Genomic DNA, 25,504 nt, shown 5'->3' on the forward strand with positions numbered 1-25,504 from the left:
AATATCCTTTATGTGTCCAATCCCATTTTATTAATCAATTTGCTACTGACCTTTAATTCAACCATACTAATAAGCAAAAATTGCACAAGACAAACTAACATTTCTTCTTTTTTATTGCTGAACAGTGTTGTACTTTCTTTTTCTGTATTCTACTGTACAGACGTGAGTTTATTTCCTTCAGCCTGAGGCTTTCGGTGTGAAAGGGCTGTTACGTTTGCAAAAAATATAATTTTTATATTAGAAGCAAACAAGCAAGCCTAGCCCAAATTTTTTTAAAAAAGAAACCTAACGCATTACTTTCAATAAAAAGTAACCAAGTAACGTTATAGTTACTTTCTTTAGGAAGTAACGCAATATTGTAATGGATTACTTTTAAAAGCAACTTTCCCCAACACTGCCAAAGACAGACTGCCAGGAGTGAGTGAGCGTGAAGGGAGGGAGAGGAGCAAAGGTTTCCCGTATGTAGTGTACCGAAGCACCGCCCATCAGCGCTTCGTTGCCCCGCCTCCTTCGCGCGTCGCCCAATAGCAGCGCTCCTCCTCGGCTCCTCCCTCCCTCCCCACCCTGCGGCGCTTCCTCGCCTCGCTGCTGCAGTGAAGCCCACGGAAACGGACGGAAAATAGGTTACGCTGCTGCTGTGTCAAAACCAGCCTTTTCTTCACAAAACAACAAGACCAAGAGCAGAATTTCCCTCTTATTTTTGTGCTGTCATTTACTGCTGTTCGTTTCCGAGGGCGAATTCCGTCGCGCAAGCAGCAAAATGGTAAGGAACACAACACGACACGTTTGCAGCACTGTAAACAAATACCACATATCGTAGTTTCAGATGCTTCCTGCAAACCCTGGGCAACACATTCAACGTTTGGCTAAGCTGTCATAGCATGAAGATTTATGGGTTTCCTATTGAGCATCTGTCAGGCTGAGTCTGTTTTCATGCAAAGTGTTTGTAAAATGAGTGTTTACCTGAGCTGTGCCTCGTGTGATGCTGTCAAGTATGACAATACATATACACACCACATTTATTACAACAACCAGACATTTCCATTGCTATTATTCTATCAACAGTTTGATAAATAAGAGAAATGGACACTGTTTCAAGATGTTTCATCTCACCTATAATCCATCTTTATATGAATGATACAGTTATTCACTCAATGTATCCTGCAGTGCTACATCTCTACATTCAGCACTTTCAATAATTACTACCAAACTGCTTCATGCCCACATAACAAATGCAGCGTTGTGATGGTATCCGATGGTAATACCGTGATATTGAATGATTACAACATTCATGTAGTTTTTTTACAAGAAAACCTTTAATCCTATAGAGATCCACGGTATTGCACCATCATCACCAATGATGTAAATGTCTGTTACACTAGAAATTCAGTAGTGAAGTCTTACACCAGAAACTCATTACACTTCGTTGTTAATGTGATGACTTAACAGGTTTCCGTGTAAACCGACAAGAAGTTGCCAATCCAGAAGCCTCACCTGTACTAGCCTTTACCTTGGAAAAGCAAAAAGCAAGCTTCTAGCTGGAAAAGCAAGCTTCTAGCTGATCGTTTTCATTAAAGTTAACTGGAGCAAAATCTAGGTCTGCTCTACAATGTTCTGTTCCAGGTCCTTAGGGCTTCTTCATTTTATTAAAACTGTGTGCCGTAGTCGATGTCTTTTTCTGGAAGAGTCTTGTGACAGACTGAGAGCTGTTGGGAGGGGTGTCATGTCAAACTCTGTCAGACTGTAACCCTGAAACGCTGAGTTTGTGTTTGCCTAAATATGAGTCTTCATGAAGACTGATGTGGTGCTGCTTATTCAGTGCCTTACAGAATGCTCCAGACCCGTGACTACCGGTAATTCTTTCATTGACTGTATTACAGATATTGTGTTGATATGCCTATAGAAGAAACAGTAAGCGGTTGATCTCTGCAGTTATATATGCATTCTCCCACAAGGCAATGGCTCGGACAGATTTCAGTATTTTGGAGGACTCTGATGATGGTGTAGTGCAGAAACCCTTGAGGATGAAGCGTCAGACCGAAGCAGGTTGATGAGAAGCTGCGTCCATCATAGCTGGCCACACTTTGGTGTTGAAATCTAGGTTCTGTCCTGGTTTCTGGTGATGATATTACAGCTAGAGAACTGCTTTACTTCAGTATTTCAGCAGCTACAGCCCTAGACAAACGTCTTCTGCAGGAATGGCTATGTGTGGCCTTGTCTTACAGAATAGTGTGATGCAGAGCTCCTGATGTGTTCACTGGGATCTGCGATTCAATGCATGTATATGAGATACAGCCTACACTGATATTTACAGGGTCAATGAAATCAGTTTTCCCCCATTCTTTTTAATGGTTAATTAATTTCAATTATTCAAAAAGTATGTACAATTAATTGAAATAATGAAACCTATATGATTTAACAGTGGTTTATTAAAATCAATCAATCAATCAATCACCTTTATTTATATAGTGCTTTAAACAAAATACATTGCGTCAAAGCACTGAACAACATTCATTTGGAAAACAGTGTCCCAATAATGCAAAATGACAGTTAAAGGCAGTTCATCATTGAATTCAGTGATTTCATCTCTGTTCAGTTTAAATAGTGTCTGTGCATTTATTTGCAATCAAGTCAACGATATCGCTGTAGATGAAGTGACCCCAACTAAGCAAGCCAGAGGTGACAGCGGCAAGGAACCGAAACTCCATCGGTGACAGAATGGAGAAAAAAACCTTGGGAGAAACCAGGCTCAGTTGGGGGGTCAGTTCTCCTCTGACCGGACGAAACCAGTAGTTCAATTCCAGACTGCAGCAAAGTCAGATTGTGCAGAAGAATCATCTGTTTCCTGTGGTCTTGTCCTGGTGGTCCTCTGAGACAAGGTCTTTACAGGGGATCTGTATCTGGGCTCTAGGTGTCCTGGTCTCTGCTGTCTTTCAGGGCAGTAGAGGTCCTTTCTAGGTGCTGATCCACCATCTGGTCTGGATACGTATCTGGATCCGGGTGACTGCAGTGACCCTCTGATCTGGACACAGACTGGATCTGGTGGCCACGGTGACCTCGGAACAAGAGAGAAACAGACAAATATTAGCGTAGATGCCATTCTTCTAATGATGTAGAAAGTACGGTGTTATGTGAAGTGTTTCCGGTTCCGGTTTACCTAATTAATGCAGCCTAAAAATCCTTTAACGGATTTGGATATTAAAAGCATATTAGTATGTTATGTGTATGCCAGGTTAAAGAGATGGGTCTTTAATCTAGATTTATACTGCAAGAGTGAGTCTGCCTCCCGAACAATGTTAGGTAGGTTATTCCAGAGTTTAGGCGCCAAATAGGAAAAGGATCTGCCGCCCGCAGATAAACACATTTTTAGGGCCCTGTTGAATCTTGTATTTCCCCCCAAATTTGTTTTTTGATAGTAGTTTCTGTCTTAATTTAATGGTTTAATTACATTTTTATACAAAAAAAAAAAAAAAGAATTAATACATCTTTAAACATTTATTTATTTGTTTGTTTACTTACAATAGTAGTAAATACGACTACTTTTTTTCTGAGGAATTGTGCTTTTTTTTAATTTTTCTGGATTTATGATTTAAGTTTAAATGTATTATCATAAATGGTTGTGGTGATATAAAGGCAAAAACCAGCAACAATTTAATTAAAAAAAGAGTGCGAGCTTACTTTAAGTACTTCTATACCACAACAAAACTACTAGCTTTAGTAAAATTAGTAAAGTAAAACAAGAACAATTACACAAATGACAAGCATATTCAGGTGCAGAAATGTAATAATGAAGTGTAAAATAACACAGTAGCACTCACTGCACTAGTTACATACAGATCAATCTATGTTAAAGCCGAGATGTTATTTAGAAGCAGGTATTTATCGGCTGCTGTCACTTTAAGACCACATGCACTGACCCAGGGCTGCACGATACATCACATGTGATATTTAATGTGCATCTTGTCTTAGATTTAGTTCAGGCACTAAATAATTAGTATCAGTATGCCTGCGGGGTCAAGGTTTCCTAGAGTTTTCACTGGACGTCATGTAAGGTCTGGTACATTGCAGTTGATTCTGTTGGAGAACCGCCCACCTAGACAGGAAGAGTCTGTCTGACATGTAAAGATAATGTTGTTCCTGTATGGAGTTGAGATCAATAGGAATGCTAGCGGCTGGCTTTCTCCAGGTATTACACACACACACACACACACACACACACACACACACATCAGTCAAGCGGAGGCCTGCACTCAGGCAGTGTACAGCTGTTTGGGAGCATTAGTCATTTTTGTGGGCATTGTGAAGGAGAATGAAGATCATATCAGTTCCCTCCTCTTTATTACTCATACCTGCAATTTAAGCTTTAGTAGAGAATAATAATCTTTAGTTTTAGGGCTGATATTTTCAGTTATTACTACCATAGACAGGTGGTGTTACGTGGATATCAGAATATATTTTTGCTAGTGCTGGCCGATAAAAACGATAACGATAAAACTGTGCGATATAATGTTTGTTTATTCACTTGGGTCAGAGTTCAAACGGCAGGGCAAGCTCACTAGTGAAGATGTGTTTACTCGTGAATAAGTGTCAGTCATGCAACACTAAACAGTGCTGTGAGATCCAGTGTGAAGATCTTGAATACAGCCAAGAACACACATGCTTCAGACACAACGAGACGGTCAACAATCATTCACCATGGATTTACTGTAGTAACACTAACAGCACCATGGTGTTCTGGGAGAAATCTGAAATATTCATATTAACTTTCATTTTATTTGTAATGTAGACAATGTAATAAATGTGTTAAAGGAGTAATGGTATATAATTACTGTATTTTAGGGATGCACGATATATCGGCCACCGTATCGGTATCAGACGATACATGCTCTTTTTAACTGTTATCGGTATCGGCTCGATAAGAAAATTTGTTGGATATCCTATTCAAGGTTTCCTCTGTCTAGTCTAACGTCTCCATCTCAAACACTTCTTCCGCCTCCTACGATACCGTATTGCTCAAAAGGACACCAGAGACCGAGCGTTATGAACATGAGCAGCTGTACGCAGCTTCTCCAGCCGTGACACATGTGACATCCTCTCTGTTCCTTTCACCCAGTGTTATTGAAGACGTTTCAGCCAGTTTTGTTAGTGTATTCATGTTTGCTCTGCAGGGAGCAGGGCTGTGTGTTCACTGCGCAGTGCATGTTTTGTGCGGTCTAATTGACTCTGAATGGCGAATGCATTATTAATAAACTGCTCTGAGTGTTTGCCTCTTAGGTCTTCCAGACAATGTTCAGCCCACGAAAGAGTTCATTTACATCTCACAAGAGCCCACTAACGATTCAGCCATCTTTTCCTTTCTGAGCCGCAGTGCTTCTCTCTTTCTATCTACTCGTGGATAGTAAGGTCTACTGTGAATAATCACTGGTGTCATTTCTTTATTTTGGACTCGGGGGATCTGGTATTAATAACCCAGTCCCACTCTTCAAAAACACTTCAGATGCCATTTGCATACACTGCATCTGCTTTTCACCGTCAGTTTGGTAGATCTGTGATGTTTCATCTCTGAGGATGCAAGACTAAACCACAAAGCTGTTCCCCAGTCCTAGCCGCCCCGTCCCCATCAGCGGGTGTCTCTCGGGGTCTCCGAGTCCCTCTCTTTGCATCGCCGCTGTGGGGCTTTAGCTCGGGCTGCTGGTCACATGATCCGTTCACAAAGCCCACGCTCTCTGCTGCAGATACACTCACACACATCACACATTCACCCTGACATAGCGCTCGTGTTTGGTCAAAACACACAACGAATCGTAATGTTTAAACTCCTGGAGGCTCAGTGCTGTGCCACAGACAGAATATGGACCTGTGAGCCCTTGAACTGAATTTATAAATAATAAATCAAAGCAGATGGAGATCCAGAGAGTGCAGCCATTTAGTATTTGATCTTCTAGAACAGAGCAGCGCTTGGTTTGTGTCTCTGCGATCACAGGTGATGCACAAGTACTGTTAGACAAGACAGAAACCAACGTCAGGATGTAGGATTCTGTGGTGGGAGGCTATTTCAGTGTTTTTTTCAAAATAACCTAAATAGGAGCTTTTTGACAGGGCATCAATGGTAGGCTAGTTTTGTTTATCATATTGTAATGTGTTAAAAAAAAGAAAAAAAAAGACAATGATTTGGAAATGCATGTTGATTCAGAGTTGGCGTCGTCTCTTCACAGGTGTTGTGGACATCTGAAGTCCTCCTATTGGTCGACTCACTTTGAATGTCTCACAAATTGCTCAGTGTTTTTGATTCCTAAAATATGACGCTTATTTATTATTATTATATAACATGTGTACCTGTATGAGAAGAGGTCATGTGTAGAAAGTTCATGAAATCTGCTCCTGTTCTTCTCTTGTAGGGAAATGAGGCAAGTTATCCCCTGGAAATGTGCTCGCATTGTAAGTATCATTACATTTCTTCCAAATTTGCATACAATGCTTTCATTTTTTTAAATGCTAATCAGACCTAGATGGTGATTGAAGCGTGCTCACTCTTTCCTGAATCACTAGTTGTGAAACAAATCAAGCTAAACATGATGAAGTGAAGCTTGTCTCCAGAGATGCTGAGGCTTATATTTAGCTCTGAAAGGTTTTAATTGGTTTTGCTTCCCTCTGATGTGTGCGAATGATCAGGAGCGTAGCGAGAGATCAGGAGCATCTGCGGTAGGCCAGGCCTGGGTTAGTTAATATTTGTCAAATCTAACCATTGCTGTGCCCTACTGAAGATGTCTAATGCAAATGACACGCGCCATTCAACTCACAGAGAGGAACAGAGAAAGAAACGAGACACTAAGAGCCATGCGTGGAATCAGCAAGACTTTTTTGTGTTGTGATTTTTATGTTCACATTTAGTGAATGAATGTGCATGATACTATTATCGTGTGCACTTCTAAATACTGTGAATAATTACTTATTACAAATTATTCAGAATTGGGATGCATTTTAAGAATACTTTTTGGTCAAAATGAACACAGCTGTATGCTGCTTGAAAGACTGTGCGCTCTGAAACAAACACAGATGAGAAGCACATGAGGAACACGTGAGAGACCACATTCACTCTTTGACAGCAGATGGCGCTAAACTGCAGAAAATGTAGTCCTTACTCTGGAAACCCCGTAAATAAAGCAGCTGCACTACTTTCTGAAACATATTTAAATCATTTTAAATGGCCATTCAGATTTGTGTATTAGTTAACATTAATTAATTCATTAGCTAACATAAACTTCCAATGAAAAATTATTCTGAACATTCATTCATTTTAGGTATTACAATATTTAATAACACATTGTTAAACTCTAAAGTTGCATATGTGTTATTTAATGAGCTAACATGAACAAAGACTTATACTTTTTAACAAAGATTAATAACTTCTTTAGCAAATGTAGCTATTGCTCATTGTGCATGTTAATGGTAAACTAAAGTTAACTAATGAGGTCTTATTGTAATGTGATACCAATTGGTCTTTTAGATCTTTTGCACTTTAATCTGTGTAAAACTTTTAACTTTACACACTTTCCTGTATTGCTTTTATTTAAATGTTCAGTTCTTTTGTTATAAGAAAAAAAGTTACTTAACCTGTCATACTTTATTATGACTTGTTTTAAAACTACATTTCAATACTGTAATAATACCGTATACCGTGCAATTAATCGCAAGAGGAAAATTTGATACCGGCATATCTCTAATACTTTAATGTGGCAGAGGCCGAAAGCATCCCAAGCTGTCGAGTAGGGCTGTCACTCTTTATTCGATATTCGAATATGCATTCGAACATGACGTGAAATATCTGTAATCAAACTATAAATAAAATATCTGGTTTTTAAAATGCCATTTGTAACACATTTTTTACAGTCAATGATTAGACAGTTTGTTTTTTTATTTAATTCTTTGCATCTTATCCAGTAGAGGGCACTCTAGAGGTATTGTAGCGTAGGCCCATGACCAAATCAAGCGAATAATAGCTAACTTACGGTGTACATTTTAGGACATCCTCAGACCTCAGTCATTAAATGAAAAGGCGTCATGCCTCAGACTAAAAGGCTTCAGTCATCAGACAAAACGGCATCGCGCCTCAGGACTGAAAAGCATCAGGTCTCAGAAAAAATGACGTCAGGTGTCAGGTCTCAAACAATTAGGCATCAGACGAAACGGACTCAGGTGAAGTATCGTGTTGCCCCGGCTCATGTGACGTCACACGCACGCCGTTCAGAGGAAGTGGAATATAATGGTTGGTTGATTGGCAAAAGGAGATAACCAGTGTCTAATATATTATAGTTTTACAGTTTTATTCAAATGTTACACTAATTAAGTTATATAGGGAAGAGAACATGCTTTTCGAGAGTCTTGTGTGCACGTTTAATAAGTTAGTTAGCCATATTGCAACCAGCGAGCTTTTATTTTGGCAAAGTAGTAAAATTACCCTTACGAAAAATAACCATGGTTTAACTATATATGTATATATGTAAAACACCAGAACGCAATACTCCACCTGAGTCCGTTTCGTCTGTTGCCTTTTGTTCTGAGTTCGTTTCATCTGATGCCTAATTGTATGAGACCTGACGTCATTTTAGATGAGACCTGAAGCTTTTCAGTCCCGAGGCGCGATGCCGTTTAGTCTGAGGCATGACACCTTTTCGTTTAATGACTGAGGTCTGAGGCTGTCCTAAAATGTACACCGTACTAGCTAGTAGTCAGGCGCGTCTGTGCGCACATGTGTTAATCCAGATCAACTTGATAGACTGGTGTTTCTTGCAAACAATATTAAGAAATGAATTAGGCTATATGCCTTACTCTGCTGCTGTTTAAGTTGTCACGCTATTGTTTTTGCCTGTTCTGAATCGTTTTTTTTTTCTTCTTTTTTTAGCCTAATATTGTGGGATATGCATAGTGGCACTTCATACAAGTTGATATTCTAAGTTGATAACCTGCAGTTTCAAACATTAAGTAAAAAGAAAATAATCCAGATAGTCCTGTTTATGACTCACTGTTAATACATTTGTGATTGAATCTCCTTTAGGCTGCGGTGTTTAGTTTTTTGTGCTTTTTTTGTGCGGGTGTGTGTGTGTGTGTGTGTGTGGGGGGGGGGGGGGGTATATTAATTGCATGATATTCGAATTAGATTTTTCTCAAAAGTGACAGCCGTACTGTCGAGTGACACAAACAAGCTCCCATGGTCTAGTACTCCAGCTGTGTTGGGCTGTAATATGTTGAATGTGTGATATACCCCATCATCAGTTTTGCTTTCAGTGCGTATGTGCTCTCTCACATCAGACGCTCAGTGAAAGTGACTGTACTCATGTACTCATGATAGTTTGACCTCCTGCGACTGTCATGCTTTTAACAGAGTCCTCTCGATCATCTCAGTGTTTCTAATTGCATTAATTACAGTCGATCTAATGCTGGTGATTCATCACCGTCACTGATCTGAGCGTGGAGTTGATGCATGTGCACATATCAGTGTGCAGGAGGACAGATATCATCTTCTTTATGATCCACACACCTGCAGCTGACTGCCAACACAAAGAAAGGGTCATATGTTCGATTTCAAGTTTTCCTTTCTCTGTGGAGTGTTACAAGCTCTTGGTGCCTGAAGAAGATCTGTAAAGCAGCAAAGACTAAAGTCTCAAACCCAATGAGATATTCTTTCTAAAAGTTAAGACTCATTCACAGCCTCCTAAAATGTCTCGTTCTATTTGTTTGAATGGAGGTATATTTACAGTTTAACACAAAAATACTGGTAATAATCAGAAATTAGATTAGAATTAGATTCAACTTCATTGTCAAAATGCAGAGTACGAGTACAGATCTAATGAAATGCAGTATGTTGAATGCAAATGCTTCTTGAGCAGTAAATCAGTTTATTTTCATGATTTCTGTGACTGGAGACTGGAGTAATGATGCTGAAAATACAGCTGCACATTACAGAAATAAATTACATTTTTGATTAAATAGATGCAGATTTGCTGATTAAAAGCAATACAGGTCATGATTATTCCAAACATTCGTCAGTGTAAGAACAGACACATGTAGTGCAGTAAAGAGCTCAGAGCTGGAGGGTCATGTGACTGAATCTGAATGAGCTTATAGTTTGATATTCAGAGCTCGGCAGTGGTAATAAGCAGCGAGGGGGATCCGCATGGCTCTTCGGTACAGTGCGATGGGCAAACCTCTGTGTGTGGTGACCCGAGCCATGCCAGCGCGAGCCAAGGATCCCGTCACAGGATGTGAGTGTGTCACGCTTCACTCATCTGCTGTGTGTTTGGCTGAAGCACAGAGAGCGGCTGGACTGGGTGGTGTTGTGCTCCGACACACGGCCAGTGTTTGTTTCATGCGCTGGATTCAAGTGTTTGCTAATGTTGTCCATGTCTGTGTTTGTTGTGTGTGTCTGCCGTTTTCTCTCGGTCCACGCCAGTCGATGCTGATGAGATTAAAAGGCTGGGAAAGAGGTTTAAGAAACTCGACCTAGATAACTCGGGATCCCTCAGCGTGGAGGAGTTCATGTCCTTGCCCGAGTTACAGCAGAATCCACTGGTGCAGAGGGTCATCGAGATATTCGACACGGACGGCAACGGAGAGGTGGACTTTAAAGGTGAGGCATGCCAGAAATCATTCAGCTGCACAAGAATCCAAACGCTTTGTTCGTCTGAAGCTGGAAATCATACATGAAACGCATCTGATGAAAACATTTCACCCCAGAACCATCATCACTCTCTGAGCATAAATGTTTATTCTAGACATATTTGATATTATTTATTTGTACATTTATAATTGGGTGTATTTTAGGACTATGATTTATTTTATTATTTTCTTGACAAGTTAAGCACATTTGATTTATTTTACATGCATGCATTCACAAAGTTGTCTTATTAGTACAAACATCTTTATAACTTAAATTAAATTTAAATGTCATCTAAACCAGCATAAAGGCAGTACAACAAAAATACCAGACATATTAAATATAATAGTTATTTGTATTTAATTTTTGTAAAGGGGATGATAGCTTTTGCAATAAAATAGGAAGAATTGGGAATTTGGGGTGGCTATTATTTTTAATTTATATTGTCATGAAATATCATGCTTTGATGCACAGACTAAATATTGAAATGTTTCTTAAAATAAGCTCAGTTTTGATTTTTTTATATAGCATTTTGATTGTTAGAGACCTACACATGCAGATGTGTAATGATTTTAATGCATTGCATAATGAATCTAAGGATTTGTCTTTATTGAATGTTTGCATCATGTGTGCATGAACTCAAGCTTGCAGCTGTGAAACACTTCAACAAATGAGCTTAAAGAAGCTCAGACCTGTTGCATCACATCCTGAAAAGAAGCCCTTTGTGTCGTTTGCCAACAACGTTCACATTCTCTCACACTGGTTAAAATATCTCCATATGTGTTCAGAAAGGTGATTATAGTTAACTAAACCATTAAAAACCCCATTACCTGTCCCTATCGCTGAGAAAGCAGGAGGGTTTGGCGTCAGGATAGCAAACCATAGTTGCTAACCGTCTTACATTGACGGCTTAAATGTTGGACACACAACGATCACCATTCAAGTTGGACCTGGGTTTACAGATCACAATGCAAGCGGGAGATGCCTCATGTTACATTTGTCACAACATCCCAGATCAACACTGTTCATGTACCGCAGGGTACGATTAAATGAATATACAGTTAGCAGTTTAATATAGAGAGCCACTGAAGAGCAGACCTTCGTTTATGTGTTTTTGACTTCACATGATGTGAGAACAGTTCACTGCTTAGGTTTGTATTAGCATTGACTCTTTACGTTAGCTGGCTTTAGCCAGAGATACCTTTCTGAAGCACAAGAAGATATTAACGTTCTGCTTAAACAAATCAAAATGGTAACTTAATGAAAGTATGACAACCAGAAAAGTAATGTTTTACTCTTCATTAGGATTTGTGGTGAATGTTTTGGGGACTTTTTTATGATTTAGGGAAATGTAATAAAATGAATTCCATTGCCAATCCTCTCAGGACATCTGGAATCAGTCTTACAAGGACGCCAGGCACATCATTTTTCCATTTTTGAATCATAAACCCCATAAAAACGCTGCAAGCTTCAGATCTTCCAGTGTTTCTCTATGAAGCTGAAACCTACAGATGTCTGCGTTACATTCCCCGTGCAACTGATACTGGACTGCCATTGGCTCACCTGTGTTCGAGGGGAGGGGCTTAATGATAGATGATGTCGTTAATGATGTCATTATGAATATATAACAACCTAAACCACAAACCTAGTACAGTGATGACACACTGGTGCTAATGGCTGGCTGGACACATTATGAAAGAAGGTCTGCCTCTGAGTGCGTCCCACCTGGAGGATAACACTGACCACGAATCTCTATCAGTGGCCAAAGATCTGCCTTCAAATGAAAAAAAAAAAATTTATATATGTATATGTATAGCTAGTTACCATTTCATTTCATTTAGATTAACTTTTTAACTAGAACTGAAACTAAAAAAATAATAAAAGCTAAATTGCTCGAGTTCTTGGTCTAATGATGTTGTTTGTGTGTGTAGAGTTCATCGAGGGCGTCTCTCAGTTCAGTGTGAAGGGTGATAAAGAGCAGAAACTGCGCTGTGAGTACAACACACTTCACCTCTGATCTCACATCACTCAGTGCTGGACTCTCAGTCATCTTCTGCTGTTCTCCCGGATCCAGTCGCTTTCAGGATCTATGACATGGACAAGGACGGCTACATTTCCAACGGAGAGCTGTTCCAGGTGCTGAAGATGATGGTGGGCAACAACCTGAAGGACACCCAGCTGCAGCAGATCGTGGACAAGACCATCATCAACGCTGACAAGGACGGGGACGGGAGGATATCCTTCGAGGAGTTCTGTGCTGTAAGTCTGTCTGTGTGTGTGTATTTGAATAGCTTTTTTAAAATAACTTTATTGAATGACAGACTATACAATACACAAATTATAGATACACTATAGAAGCAGTTTTTTCCCTCTAATATTGTGATGTTAAAATCCTGCCGCTTCTCAGGAGACTAGCCTAGTGTCCGGTAGGCGGTGTATTTCATGTAGAGGTCTTCAGGAGTGAATGGTCTTGTTGTGTGTGTCCTCAGGTGGTCGGAGGTCTGGATATACACAAGAAGATGGTGGTGGATGTGTGATCTTCCCTCTCCATCTGTCGACCTGCTCCAGACGTCCAGCAGATGCTCTCTATGTGTTTCAGTGTTACTGAACTCAGTCATGGGCTTACGAACACTGAAAGAGCATCTCGCTTCAACAGGAGAGAGCATTGGCTTGTCCATATTTATTTCGTTTTTTAATGCTTCTTTTTTTATATTTATTTTGTGCCGTCTTTTTTTTTTTTTTCTTTTTTAAATATTAAGTATGATATAATACATCTGTGTAGGGTTTGATGTGCCAAGCAGAACAATGTTGTTGGCAGTGTTGGCTTTCTTCTGTGATGTACACTATTTCTAGCATTTACTCATGTTCAATAACTGTTTTTGTATCAGTGGTGATATAACGTTTATATTGTTGGAAAGTGCATCTTCAGGTCAGAAGCGTTGAGACGCTACAGCAGAAAGTTACCAGGATGTAACACAGATGTATCTCTTGTCTTAATGACTCTCACAGATGAAACCGCACACGGTGATAACACAATCACTCACAGTCTGACCGTCTCATCTGTGAGAAGATGCAGCAGGATCTCAGAACGTCTCTTTTATAAACTAATGTTGCTCGGTGACTTTTAATAACTCAAGTTTTCAGTTTTGAACAGCTGAACCACTAACAAACCTGTATTCATCCAGAGGTGTTGCTCGTGCCATCTTTCTTTTAATGGGAAGACGCTTGCTTCGATAGTTTGTCTAGTGTGTGGCTGAAGCGTCCGATCGTCTCTAATACATGATTATTTTCACCTCCATCTTTTCTAACGGCAGCATGAGATCTGTGTGCTTTGATACATGTATAACATCCACATGAGAGCTTCAAGGCATCTAAACTCTTGTGTATAAGACTGGAGCTTCAAATAAAAACGTTTTCCATGCATGACAGGAGCAGAGTAACCAAACGCACCTCCCACCTCAGCATCATACGTCAGTAATATTGACACGTATGAGGCTTCTGCTGTGCTCGCTTTAACTACTTCCTTTCTGCATGCTTTGTTTCATCTATTCCATTGCTTTACACTTAAGCTGTGAAATTTATAACCAACAGAACCATGAAATGCATTACATAAGTTGCCAAATTAGAATCAGACAGAGGTGCATTCTTTTCAGATCCAATCATATTCAGCTCGCATCATTTGCCCCTTCGTTTTGTCACTTCAGATCTAACCAGATATTCATGGGTTTTCTGCAGCTTTGGTGAATGAGATGGTGTCTCGCACGTATGAAGGCACATGAAGCTCGTCGGTTATGGGATGTCTATTCTGCATGCTGCATCAAATAAAAGCAACTATTATGGGATATATGGACTACTTGATACTGTATGAAACAATAAAGGTGTAAAACTTGTCATTGGATCCACACGTGTCTGGTTTCGGTTTATTCTCTGAGGCTCACGCAGCGCTCATATCATTCACACACACATACAAGCCAATATTACACTAATAAAGTAAATCATTGTTTCCGCATCAGTCCATGAGCTGTGTTTCTTCATGTGTTAAAACCTCTCGGCTGCACGGCTCGCCACCGCCCGGATGTTGCCATACACCTTAGATGGAGGACTTCCTGTGAGAGGTGCAGAAAGCAGAAAGAGTTCCTCTTAGTGGGATTGTTTTTATCCATTCAGATGCAAACATTAGGCATTAAGTTTTCACTAACCGAGAATGAGGTTGCATATCGCTGTTCGAGCCATTTTGATATTCTGGAAAGATCCCAAAATATGAACCTTCCTGTACAGAAAAACAAAAAATGTAAATCATGCAGTCATGAAGAGCACAAACAGATAGCTTGAAATAATATTAAATATGACATGTTCTCAACATGTATGGCTAAAATAACAGTGCATTAATATATTACATCCCTTGAAAATGAAGAAAAATAAACAAATACATAGTAAATAATGTGTGTTCTGAGTGCACTCACGTGTCTGCGAGCACAATCCTGGTTTTGGTCACGTTCTCGATGGTGAACTTGGTTTTCCCTCCCTTCCCTGCGATCCTGCCGATGGCTCTGGACAAGTGATCTCCTTTCAGAGGTTTAACTGCAAACACACAGACGGAGGAATCAGCGGCTGGACACACGTCTCTCTGGTGAAGGACCTGAGGTTAAAGACTCACCGTCTGTGACATCAAACGTCTCCAGAAAGAGTTCATCTAATCTGATCAGAGCGAGAGCATCCTGTGGAGAGACATGTGATACACACATTACTGCACGCTCCAAACTCCTAACAACATCTCTGTCTTAATGCTTTCACACTCGCAGGCGTTCTGAAACCACATCCAATGACAGGATCTTCAATCTCGCACAGACATGAGCTCGGTCACACTCACCTCCACCTGAAAGCCCAAAACAAACGCCTTCACGAAGTCAGCGGCTCTGGTCAGAGCGCCGATGTCACTCGTTTCTCTGCACGTCTGCAACACAACAGCACTTCATTCACTAGACTTGATCTGACATTACTGGACATGATCTTTTCCCACTAGTACATGAACCTACAGCGACTGCCAGCACTTACCTTGATCTCCACGTTCCTGGTTTGGAGGTTGAACCGCACTTGGAGCTGCAGATGTTCTACGATGGGGGTAAAGATCTTCATCCAGTTCTCCTTCAGAGGAGTGTAACGGTGAGCAGGAACAGGCACCCTGCGCATCTCCACCGAGCCTCCCTAAACAACAACACTTTCATTAAAGCCCACTGAACATCAGACAGGAGACTCAGACTCAACCCTCCGAACACTTTTGGGACATGATGACCTGGAAAAGTTGCAAAAGTTTCTGAAAACAGCACAGTTTAAGTAAGGGAATTAAACTATTTCTATTACAGATATGTTTTTGTTTTAAAGAAATAAATATGTAGGCATTAAAACATTTCTGAGCAATCATGATGGGGTTAATTTACTGATAATTATATTTTCTTATAAATATCATACAACAATTAGATGCATCATCTACACACACACACACACACACACACACACACACAGAGAGAGAGAGAGAGAGATTGTATTTTTTTTTTTTTTTTTTTGATGTGGTTCATGTGTAATTTCAAATTTTAAAGAACTTCTTTATTCCAAAATAGACAAATGCAGTAAAAACATGGCAATAACACACTAAAAACCCTCGTTAATGAAAAGCTGCTTATCAGACACAGTGCGTGTTTAGTTGAATCATTTAGTTGAGTCTATTTCATAAGGCGACCCTGTAGCGGTCCTGAATGCGTTATGAGAGTAAAGGGTGAGTTTTTGACTTGTGAAAGAGTCGTGTATTAAAGACTGTATTATAAAGCTCGACTCCAGACATAGATCAGTACCGTGAGCTGGGCTCCAGACAGCGCGGGGAACTGCGGTCTCTTGGCCGCTGTCGCGCTCTCCTCGGGCCGCATGTCCACCTCCGTCGCGTCCCGCTTCCGTTTATGACTCCTCTTTGATGTGACTTTCTCAAACGAGTCCGTGTTTTCTTCACAGTCCTCCGCAGCAGCGCTCACCTCCACCGGTGTTACTGACACAGACTCCATCGTGAAAGAGATCCGACACTAACGTTACAGTTCAGAGATGTTTACCACGAACATGTGGCTTCTACCATCTTACAGACAGAAAGGACCTCATCGCTGCCCAACCAGTGCCACTATTAAATGAATGAGTGATGTGTTTCAATGTTTGCTGCCAGAGTAATTGTAACTTAATCATTATGATTATTATTATTTATATATTTATATATTAAATTAACTTATATAATAGTCTATCCGCATGGTAGAGATTTGTCGTTGATTTTGGTCAGGCTATGAGTAGGGGTGCTATGTGTTGTGGGAGGGTCCTTGTATCGGGAACGCGCACCGCTGGCTGCTGAAATCTCTCGTGTTTTCCTCTCAAGCTGAGCGGGGTTTGCTCTTTAACTGAAGGTGAAAGGTTAAAGCAACATGTCTTCAGCGTTGGAGAAGCCGCAGATCATCGCGCACATCCAGAAGAGTCTGAACTACACGGTGTTTGACAGCAGATGGATCCCCTGCAGCGCTAAGTTTGTCTGTATGGGGAACTTCGCCCGAGGCTCCGGAGTGCTGCAGATCTACGAGGTCCAGCGCGGCGAGCTGCAGCTGCTCAAAGAGGTCAGGGTCATTCAGCTGCAAATAATTTCGACAGCTAACACTGAAACACAACATTAGCACACACTCTATCCAGCCCACGAAACAAACACTCGTTTATTAGCGCGAGCAGGATTAACGTTAGTCTCTTTCTAGAAAACTCCTGGCGCTCGGTTGTCATGGTAACAGCGACGCCTGTGTCACGCGCTCTCAGGATCAACAAACTTTTAAAAGTTTAACTAACATTTGTCTGTCATTGGGGCGGTTTTTGACAGCAAAACAGTTTATTACATAAGTTATTATCCTAATATTTTTATTTATTATATTCTTTAAAAGCCCTTGCTACATGTACTGTGTTAAGCAGACTGATCTTGTTATATCACTTGCATATCATTGCCCTTTTGTTGTTTTTGATTGCTTCCACTGTCCTCATTTGTAAGTCACTTGGGATAAAAGCATCTGTAGCTAATTGACTGAATGTAAATGAGCATGTCTTGTCCTGTATTCCAGATCGAGAAGGCCAAGCCGATCAAGTGTGGGACGTTTGGAGCCACGTCTCTGCAGCAGAGGCACCTGGCCACGGGGGACTTCGACGGCTGTCTGAATGTTTGGTAGGAGATCGTCTGGTTGTTGTGATCTGTGCTTCAGGCAGCAGTCTGAGATTGAAGCCTTGCTCTGCAGGAACCTGGAGATGCCGGAGAGCCCAGTGTACTCGGTGAAGGCACACAAGGAGATCATCAACAGCATTGATGGAGTGGGAGGACTGGGCATCGGGGACGGGGCCCCGGAGATCGTCACCGGGAGCAGAGACGGTGACTACACCTTACAAATCACATCTGAAACAGGGACACTTCTGATCACCTTTGATAATCATGTGTGTGTGTGTGTGTGCGTGTGTGTGCGTGTGTGTGTGTGTGTGTGTGTGTGTTTTATCAACAGGCACAGTCAAGGTGTGGGACTCCAGGCAGAAAGACACGCCTGTGGTGAACATGGAGCCCATGGAGGGAGAAACCAAGAGAGACTGCTGGACCGTTGCTTTCGGTGGGGGTTTTGTGACCCAATTCAAATTTAGGATTAAAAGCTTATTTTGAAGTTTTACCCTCATTCTGAGTCCTCATGCTCATGCAAACCCTGAAAATATCAATGGAGCATTTCACACTGAGCTTAACCCCGGCTTCTTACCTTTTATAGTCTGAAAATACACAGCAAATATGCAAATGAGAGCGTTAACCTGGCGTTGAGGAATGTACGGTGGGAAAGGTCAGATTATGAGTACACAGGGTGTATTTTTAACCCAGGGTAAATTGTGAGAGGTGTGAAACGTGAAGCAAGATATCCCTGGATTAAAGTGACCAAAGGGTTAACTACTTCAAGTATGAAAAGCCCTTCTGTATTGTAAAATGGTCATTTCCAGGCCTGGAAACAGCATTGAAAATAAATCCGTTCTAAAACATCTGTATTTAATGCACTTTGTCGATTCATACCTCTATAAATATGATTTGGAAAGATCAGTCCCAGACCACTGGAGAGTCAGGAGTTTATTGGTCAACAGGAGCAGAACCGGCTCATTAACTCTTAATCTGTTCAGAAGTTTACTTCAAGGGAAATCAAAGTCATTTCAAACTAAATCTATCTGTGGATTTAAGTTCGAAATACAAGCACAGAAAGAGCTAACTACAGCGTGTTTTATCTGCAGGTCACGCTTTTAATGACCAGGACCGCTGTGTGTGTGCGGGATACGACAACGGTGACATCAAGCTGTTTGATCTCAGAAACATGGCTTTACGATGGGAGACTAACATCAAAAACGGGGTAAGACATTTTAAACTTGGATGTGCTTTGATTAGGGGTGTAACAACTCACTCAACTCACCATGCGATACGATTGACCATTCTGAGTTCACAATACGATTTCTAACCAAATGAGTTTTAAGACATAATAAATGAAAAGGTGTCATTTTATTATTTCTCAGACAAAATGCTGCACATTTTCTTTGTGAAATTTAAATATGTAACAAAACTAAACTGACATTTTAAAACGAATCCCAAATCAAATAAATAAATAATACAAATTAAATAAATCTCTTCATATAATCAAACGAAGGTTTTGTCTGTGCTCTTTCCATTTAAAATTAGAGACAACCACTGTATATTAATCACAGTCCAAACAAAGACTCTGTGTACATGTGTCTGATCTAAGTTAGATGGTATAATTATAAGATCTGAAGTAAAACCGAATGCTCTGACTTTAGTTTATGGAGCACAGAGCCACTGAGACACTGCTGTGACTCTCCCATAGGAACTGAGGAAGAAGCCCATTCATTTTACTGTTTCTCAAGAAATTAATCATTTTTTGATAGTTTAATGCATTAGTTGAGCTCTCAGAAATCTGTGCAGTAGTGTTTTTTATGAGGCGTGTTGTAGTTAACGTTTATCGTTAGATAATAGACAGTTATAGTAGATTTTCAGTTAGATATCATGAAAAACATCTTAATAGTGACTATAACCAGATTCTAGTTGACATCACATTTTTTGAGGTTTTTAGTCTTTCTGTAATCTTTCTCTAACTGTAGAAGGTTGAATGAGCTTCAGTGAAGACTGTGCATGTAAGGAATGCAATAAAGAGTTTTGCTGAATGCAGTTGGTTTTTAAACTTTTTTTATTTATTTATTGCGTATTTAAATTTCGTATCTGCTTGCCTTTTATGATATTCACTTGTGTTGTATGCTAATGCGAATATCATAAAATAACACTGGGATGCAATCTTAACATTTAAACAAAAATCGAAACTTATAAAAATCAAGCGTTTGATACTGTCTAAATATACATGAAAAACTCCAAACCTAAAAAAATAATAATTAAGCAATTATGACCTGCGATAATTGTTTTTTTTACTACTAAAAACGACATGTAGGCTTAGCCTATATTTATTAATCATCCATATGGGCATCTAGTGGTTAAATCACAGGCATTACAGATGAATAATTTGCCTCTTTGCACTAGAATTGAAAATAAAAAATTCTCTATTTTTACACTAAATACAACACTAATTGTAATATTAAATAATAAAAATAATTAGAAAATGTTACATTTTAAATGACCATTCATTGGTTATAATTTTTGCACATTATATTTAGTACAAAAATATTAGCTAAATAGAACTGAACTAAACTATAGTAGAATTATTGGTAACACTTTAGAATAATGGTCCATTAGTTAATGTTAGTTAATTCATTAATCAAAATGAACAAACAATGAACAATACATTTATTACTGTATTCATCTTTGTTAATGTTAGTTAATGAAAATACAGTTATTCATTGTTAGTTCATGTTAATTGACAGTGCATTAACTAATGTTAACAAGCACAACTTTTGATTTGAATAATGCATTAGTAAATGTGGAAATTAACATGAACTAAGATGAATAAATGCTGTAGAAGGATTGCTCTTGCTTGGATCATGTTAACTAAAGTAGTTAACTAACATTAACTAATGGACCGTTATTCTAAAGTGTTACTGAATTATTTAATTGATTAAAGTTACACTTGAAAATGTTTGGCCACATTTGACTGCCATAGAGAATGAGAACATATTAATGCTGTCTTTATCACTCCCCAGAATAAAATTATTTTATAGTGTTTATAATGTTATTAATTGAGTTAATAATAACTGGATGCAAATTCAGTGAAACTGCTGTCTGTCCTGATTAAACCTGTTCAAACAGATGTGGAGTTGTTTGGACCTAGTGAGAGCTCAATATAACACGTGAGCGCATGGCAGTGAGATCATGTCGCCTTCTCAATGGCTCTGATAGAGCAGAAGCAGACAGACCGCACACAAAGCAGCGCAGCGCTTATAAACACACCTTTCTGAAGACACATTCATATAAACCCCCAGCAGCAGCTGTATCACGATGCATTTAACAACTCAACACATTTAAATCATCACATGATTTTCATCCGGTCTCTTCTTCAGAAGTGTTTCAGTGTACATTATTAAACACTCCTCAGTGCCTGTGTAGACCGTCAGTGTTCACTAACCACAGAGCAAGCACACTTCAGCTACAGCAGCATCAAAGCATCTCAAATGCATTGGCATAACGTTGCCTGTGTATAAATATGCCTAAAATTAAAAGATGATTTAAATTAGGAGACCATAAATGTAACTAACAGACCATCAGATATGATTTTAATTTCTGCTGGCCAGGGATTGTAAGGTGGTTGAGCAGCACATGAGGAACAGAAACAGGGTTTGTGTTGAGTGCATAGTGTAGAGAGAGCTGCTTCATTACAGTGGGAGCAATCCAGTTCTGAGCAGATGTAGTGGAACAGGGGAAAACTTCTCTCTTTTTTTGTCTTTGGCAGGTGTGCTCTGTTGAATTTGACAGGAAAGACATCAACATGAACAAACTAGTGGCCACATCTCTGGAGGGCAAGTTTCATGTGTTTGACATGAGGACCCAGCACCCCACCAAAGGATTCGCTTCAGTGTCGGAGAAGGTAGACCACACTCCCCTCAACAGGCGTTCATGAGAGGGAGTAGTATTGAAATTATTGTTTTTGATTTATGTATGTGCAGAATGATCATTTAGTTTGCTTTCATGAAGTTCCAATAATTGCAGCATAAAAGAGTGATGTAATATTTATGCACTATATTCCTCTGAAGCCATGTGATGACTCTAAGGTCTCAAACCAATACATGATGACGGATATCTGAAACCTGTGAGGAGGAACTGTCACTGATTAATGACTCAGTTTCTGTCTTTTCATCACATGAGGCTTCAGAAGACTTGGATTGTAGCGCATGAGTCACGAGGGACACTTGTATGATATCTGATGATGTCTTCTAATTGGTCCATAGTTTTGACTATTAGCTTTTATCCAAAGCGACATTGCATCCAGGCTAACAGTTTTCTCCTAACATGTGTTCCCTGGGATGCTGTTAAAGATGCGAGCGCAGCGGTCATACGCGTATATCTAGTGTGTGTTTACTTTGAAAATCTGGAAAATTAGCACATTGGAATAGAACCATGTGTTCTGTGTGAACAGCCCATTACTCTTTATACTATTCTGGAAGTTTTTAGCATTTGCTTTCTTTATTTCAGGCTCACAAGTCCACAATATGGCAAGTGAGGCATTTACCTCAGAACCGCGACATCTTCATGACGGCCGGAGGAGCCGGCAATCTGCATTTATGGAAATAGTAAGTGATTTCTTTCAGCTAATATTTTGTAACATCTGAAGAGAACTCCATTATTCTTCAAACTGTGCCATTTTTGGTTGATTTGTCTACTCTCACAGTGAGTATCCAGCCCAGAGGACTAAAAAGGGTGCGGATGACGTGGACATGGGCGTAGCAGGCTCGGTGAACCTCCTGCAGAACGTGACTCTGTCCACACAACCCATATCCAGTGTAGACTGGAGCCCGGACAAACAGGGGCTGTGTGTCTGCTCCTCATTTGACCAGTCTGTACGAGTCCTCATCGTGACCAAACTCAACACCGTCTGACATCTCTACTGTTATTCCCAATCTGATCACTGTTTACATGCCACAGATATAGCTTCAGCTTAGATGTGCAACGGTTTTTTTTAAAGAAAACAATTGTCATAATTCTTTGTTCGCTGGTGTTTTTATGCACAATGTGAAGGCCTGTAACACCACGGTAAAGTTATTTTAAGTACAAATAATCATTTTGTCTTTGCAATCTTCGTTCAAGTTAAATGGTGTTTTTCAGGCTGCTGTCTTTCTTTAATGCCCGCTTCTCATAATCCAATCAGTTCCCTGTTGTCCCTCCTAACTAAGAAGGACATTCCCAAACTAAAAAGATCACATTCAGCACTTGAATCTGAAGACGTCTTGCAGCTCCTCATCATCCACTGATCTGTCATGGATAACAGTGAAAACTGTCCTCAGAAGACTTCCCTTCAAGCTTATATTTACTTCAGAGTGTAACTTATGATGAGTTATCACCAAGTGGCTCAGAAACCTCCAAGACCAACATCTTCACTTCAGATCAAGTCTCTTGAATTACACATCAGCATCATCACAGGAAACTTCACCAAGGCTGTGATGACCTGAGAGCTGTCTAATCACTAAGAGCTTCTTCTGCTGTTAAGAAAGATATAGACATCCCTATCAGAATCAGATTAAAGATAATTTGATGGGTTATGGCACCCATCAGGTCTGGGATCCAGTTATAAACCATGGTACAAACGCCCAATATAGCCATGTCCAGCTAAACCCCAGAACAAATCTCCAGTCAAACCTTTCTTCTAAATTTGTATCTAATGTAACCAACGCTTTGGCTATGTAAAGTCTTTTAACCATGCAAACAAAGCTAATAGGATCACAAAACTTTTAGGATCAAGCTCCAAACCATCCTAATATTAATCCATACACACCGGCATGTTGCCTCTGTTAATATACATAGTAAGATTATAACAAGACTGTCTACTTTGCATAAATCATAGTTTGGATACCTTGATAGGCTAATATTTTACCGCAATAAAGCAAAACTGTTGTCAGATTAAAAGTTAAAGCTGCATTTCCAAAACACGGTTCTGCCTGGTGTGATTACAAGCTGTTCCCGATCTGGAGGTTTGGCTCAGGAAGCTAACCGTGCTGGAGGAGCTCCAGTAGTGATGTGATGATGGTGGTGTAGCATACTGACCACACTATTATTCCACAAGACGTTTCAGTGGTGCTCAACCTCGTTCCTGTGGAACCTAGAACGAGATTCCTCTCCAGAAACACAGACCTTACCACACACACACACACACAGAGGCATATGTAGTACATATATATGTGTGTGTGCGTGTGTAGTTAGGTCTGTTCTTTGAGAGGAATCTTGTTCTAGGATCCACAGGAACGAGGTTGAGAGCCACTGAGCACAAAGCTGGTTGTTATCATCTGTCACAGAAAAAGAATAAGAAGGAAGTGCCTATCAAAATTAAATTCTTTTGTATGCCTTTTTATGCTTGCAAACTTTGAGTGTGAATCATTGTCCAAAAAAGACAGCACAAGCACCTTTCCAGCTATTTTTTGATAGCCAGAGGACCTAATGAGCCTTGGCTGTGTGAGATCTTGTAGCTCCATGTGAAGTGCTTCGGGCTGCTTCTCTTCTGTCGGGGGTCCAGGACAGCCAGATCTCTTCCTGCCTCCCAGCACACTTGGCCTGGGCCAGTATCCTGCTCATCTTCCTGAGCCTGTGGGATTCAAACTGTCCGCTCCCACATGATAACATATGGCTCTTTCACATGAGAAAGATATTAATATATAAGCACTCCGGAGTAAAATCTGGTCTAATGATTTCACACTTTTGTCATCTAGAGGTGTGAGGTGCTCAGACAGTAACAGACACACATATTCTTTAGTATTTACTATGTTCATACTTTATTGTGAGGACTGACATCTGTCATCTAAACAGAGCTGATACTGAATTGTTTTTTTTTAGTTGAAGTTTTGGTAAACATGCTTCTGATTTTCCGTGTATGACTTTTATTTTCTTTTTCCTGAGAAGTCATAAACCATTTCAGACGAGTTAATGTCTAGTTATTTCAGAACACTAACCCTCTACATCAATTACTTGTGTTCAGTGAACAGATCGACTTTTGACCTCTGCCCCAGCATGTCAATATATGCGGCTGAAAATAGTGTCTTGGGATCACTGCACACAAACATGACACACGTGCTCATGTAGATGTCAGAATGAGTGAAGGGGTTTGACCAAAGCTCTTAAAGAGACAGGACACTCAAACTTCATCTGCTCTCTCACATCACAGAACGTCGAAAGGAACTGGGTCTCTAACATTTATACTGTAAATTTAGTACAAAAAAGTAGTTAATTTCATTTTCTCAGAATTATTTTTTTTCTTGGAAAACTAAATCTAAGTACTGACGATGTTGCGTAAAATATCATATATGTATTAAATGTAGCCATTATATTTACTAAATACAAGGAAAAGGATCTGCCGCCCGCAGTTGATTTTGATATTCTAGGTTTTATCAAATTGCCTGAGTTTTGAGAACGTAGCGGACGTAGAGGAGTATAATGTAAAAGGAGCTCATTCAAATACTGAGGTGCTAAACCATTCAGGGCTTTATAAGTAATAAGCAATATTTTAAAATCTATACGATGTTTGATAGGGAGCCAGTGCAGTGTGGACAGGACTGGGCTAATATGGTCATACTTCCTGGTTCTAGTAAGAACTCTTGCTGCTGCATTCTGGACTA

The 25,504-nt window shown here is 39.9% G+C and overlaps 3 protein-coding genes across 3 annotated transcripts; 2 read left to right on the plus strand and 1 right to left on the minus strand.

Moving 5' to 3' along the window:
* Window positions 1–511: 511 nt before the first annotated feature.
* ppp3r1a (protein phosphatase 3, regulatory subunit B, alpha a) lies at window positions 512–14,549 on the plus strand. Its single transcript, XM_026279267.1, has 6 exons — window positions 512–763; window positions 6,399–6,438; window positions 10,451–10,627; window positions 12,586–12,645; window positions 12,729–12,913; window positions 13,144–14,549. The coding sequence occupies exons 1-6, from the start codon at window positions 761–763 to the stop codon at window positions 13,189–13,191; spliced, it is 513 nt and encodes a 170-aa protein (XP_026135052.1). The 5' UTR covers window positions 512–760; the 3' UTR covers window positions 13,192–14,549.
* On the minus strand, window positions 14,548–16,817 carry LOC113113101 (RNA-binding protein PNO1-like). Its single transcript, XM_026279266.1, has 7 exons — window positions 16,504–16,817; window positions 15,710–15,859; window positions 15,525–15,608; window positions 15,312–15,372; window positions 15,118–15,235; window positions 14,854–14,924; window positions 14,548–14,760 (listed from the first exon to the last, which is right to left on the minus strand). Exons 1-7 carry the CDS (start codon window positions 16,705–16,707, stop codon window positions 14,693–14,695), a joined length of 756 nt encoding a protein of 251 aa, XP_026135051.1. The 5' UTR covers window positions 16,708–16,817; the 3' UTR covers window positions 14,548–14,692.
* Window positions 16,818–16,992: 175 nt separating this feature from the next.
* Window positions 16,993–23,825, plus strand: dnaaf10 (dynein axonemal assembly factor 10). Its single transcript, XM_026279264.1, has 8 exons — window positions 16,993–17,295; window positions 17,782–17,882; window positions 17,953–18,083; window positions 18,211–18,312; window positions 18,968–19,083; window positions 21,637–21,771; window positions 22,377–22,474; window positions 22,573–23,825. Exons 1-8 carry the CDS (start codon window positions 17,110–17,112, stop codon window positions 22,778–22,780), a joined length of 1,077 nt encoding a protein of 358 aa, XP_026135049.1. The 5' UTR covers window positions 16,993–17,109; the 3' UTR covers window positions 22,781–23,825.
* The last annotated feature ends 1,679 nt before the right edge of the window (window positions 23,826–25,504 follow it).

This window comes from Carassius auratus, chromosome 13 (genome assembly GCF_003368295.1).
Source record: "Carassius auratus strain Wakin chromosome 13, ASM336829v1, whole genome shotgun sequence".
Classification (NCBI taxonomy): Eukaryota; Metazoa; Chordata; class Actinopteri; order Cypriniformes; family Cyprinidae; genus Carassius; species Carassius auratus.

What these genes read in the sequence shown, in the direction of transcription:
- ppp3r1a (XM_026279267.1), top strand. An exon ending in CCTGGAAATGTGCTCGCATT is followed by an intron (nt 6,439 to 10,450) that starts GTAAGTATCATT and finishes GGTCCACGCCAG; the next exon opens with TCGATGCTGATGAGATTAAA. An exon ending in CGGAGAGGTGGACTTTAAAG is followed by an intron (nt 10,628 to 12,585) that starts GTGAGGCATGCC and finishes TTGTGTGTGTAG; the next exon opens with AGTTCATCGAGGGCGTCTCT.
- LOC113113101 (XM_026279266.1), bottom strand. Translation starts at nt 16,707, where the DNA reads ATGGAGTCTGTGTCAGTAACACCGGTGGAGGTGAGCGCTGCTGCGGAG. An exon ending in TTTTGGGCTTTCAGGTGGAG is followed by an intron (nt 15,373 to 15,524) that starts GTGAGTGTGACC and finishes GTCTCTCCACAG; the next exon opens with GATGCTCTCGCTCTGATCAG. An exon ending in GACGTTTGATGTCACAGACG is followed by an intron (nt 15,236 to 15,311) that starts GTGAGTCTTTAA and finishes GTGTGTTTGCAG; the next exon opens with TTAAACCTCTGAAAGGAGAT.
- dnaaf10 (XM_026279264.1), top strand. Translation starts at nt 17,110, where the DNA reads ATGTCTTCAGCGTTGGAGAAGCCGCAGATCATCGCGCACATCCAGAAG. An exon ending in AGCTGCAGCTGCTCAAAGAG is followed by an intron (nt 17,296 to 17,781) that starts GTCAGGGTCATT and finishes CCTGTATTCCAG; the next exon opens with ATCGAGAAGGCCAAGCCGAT. An exon ending in AATCTGCATTTATGGAAATA is followed by an intron (nt 22,475 to 22,572) that starts GTAAGTGATTTC and finishes CTACTCTCACAG; the next exon opens with TGAGTATCCAGCCCAGAGGA.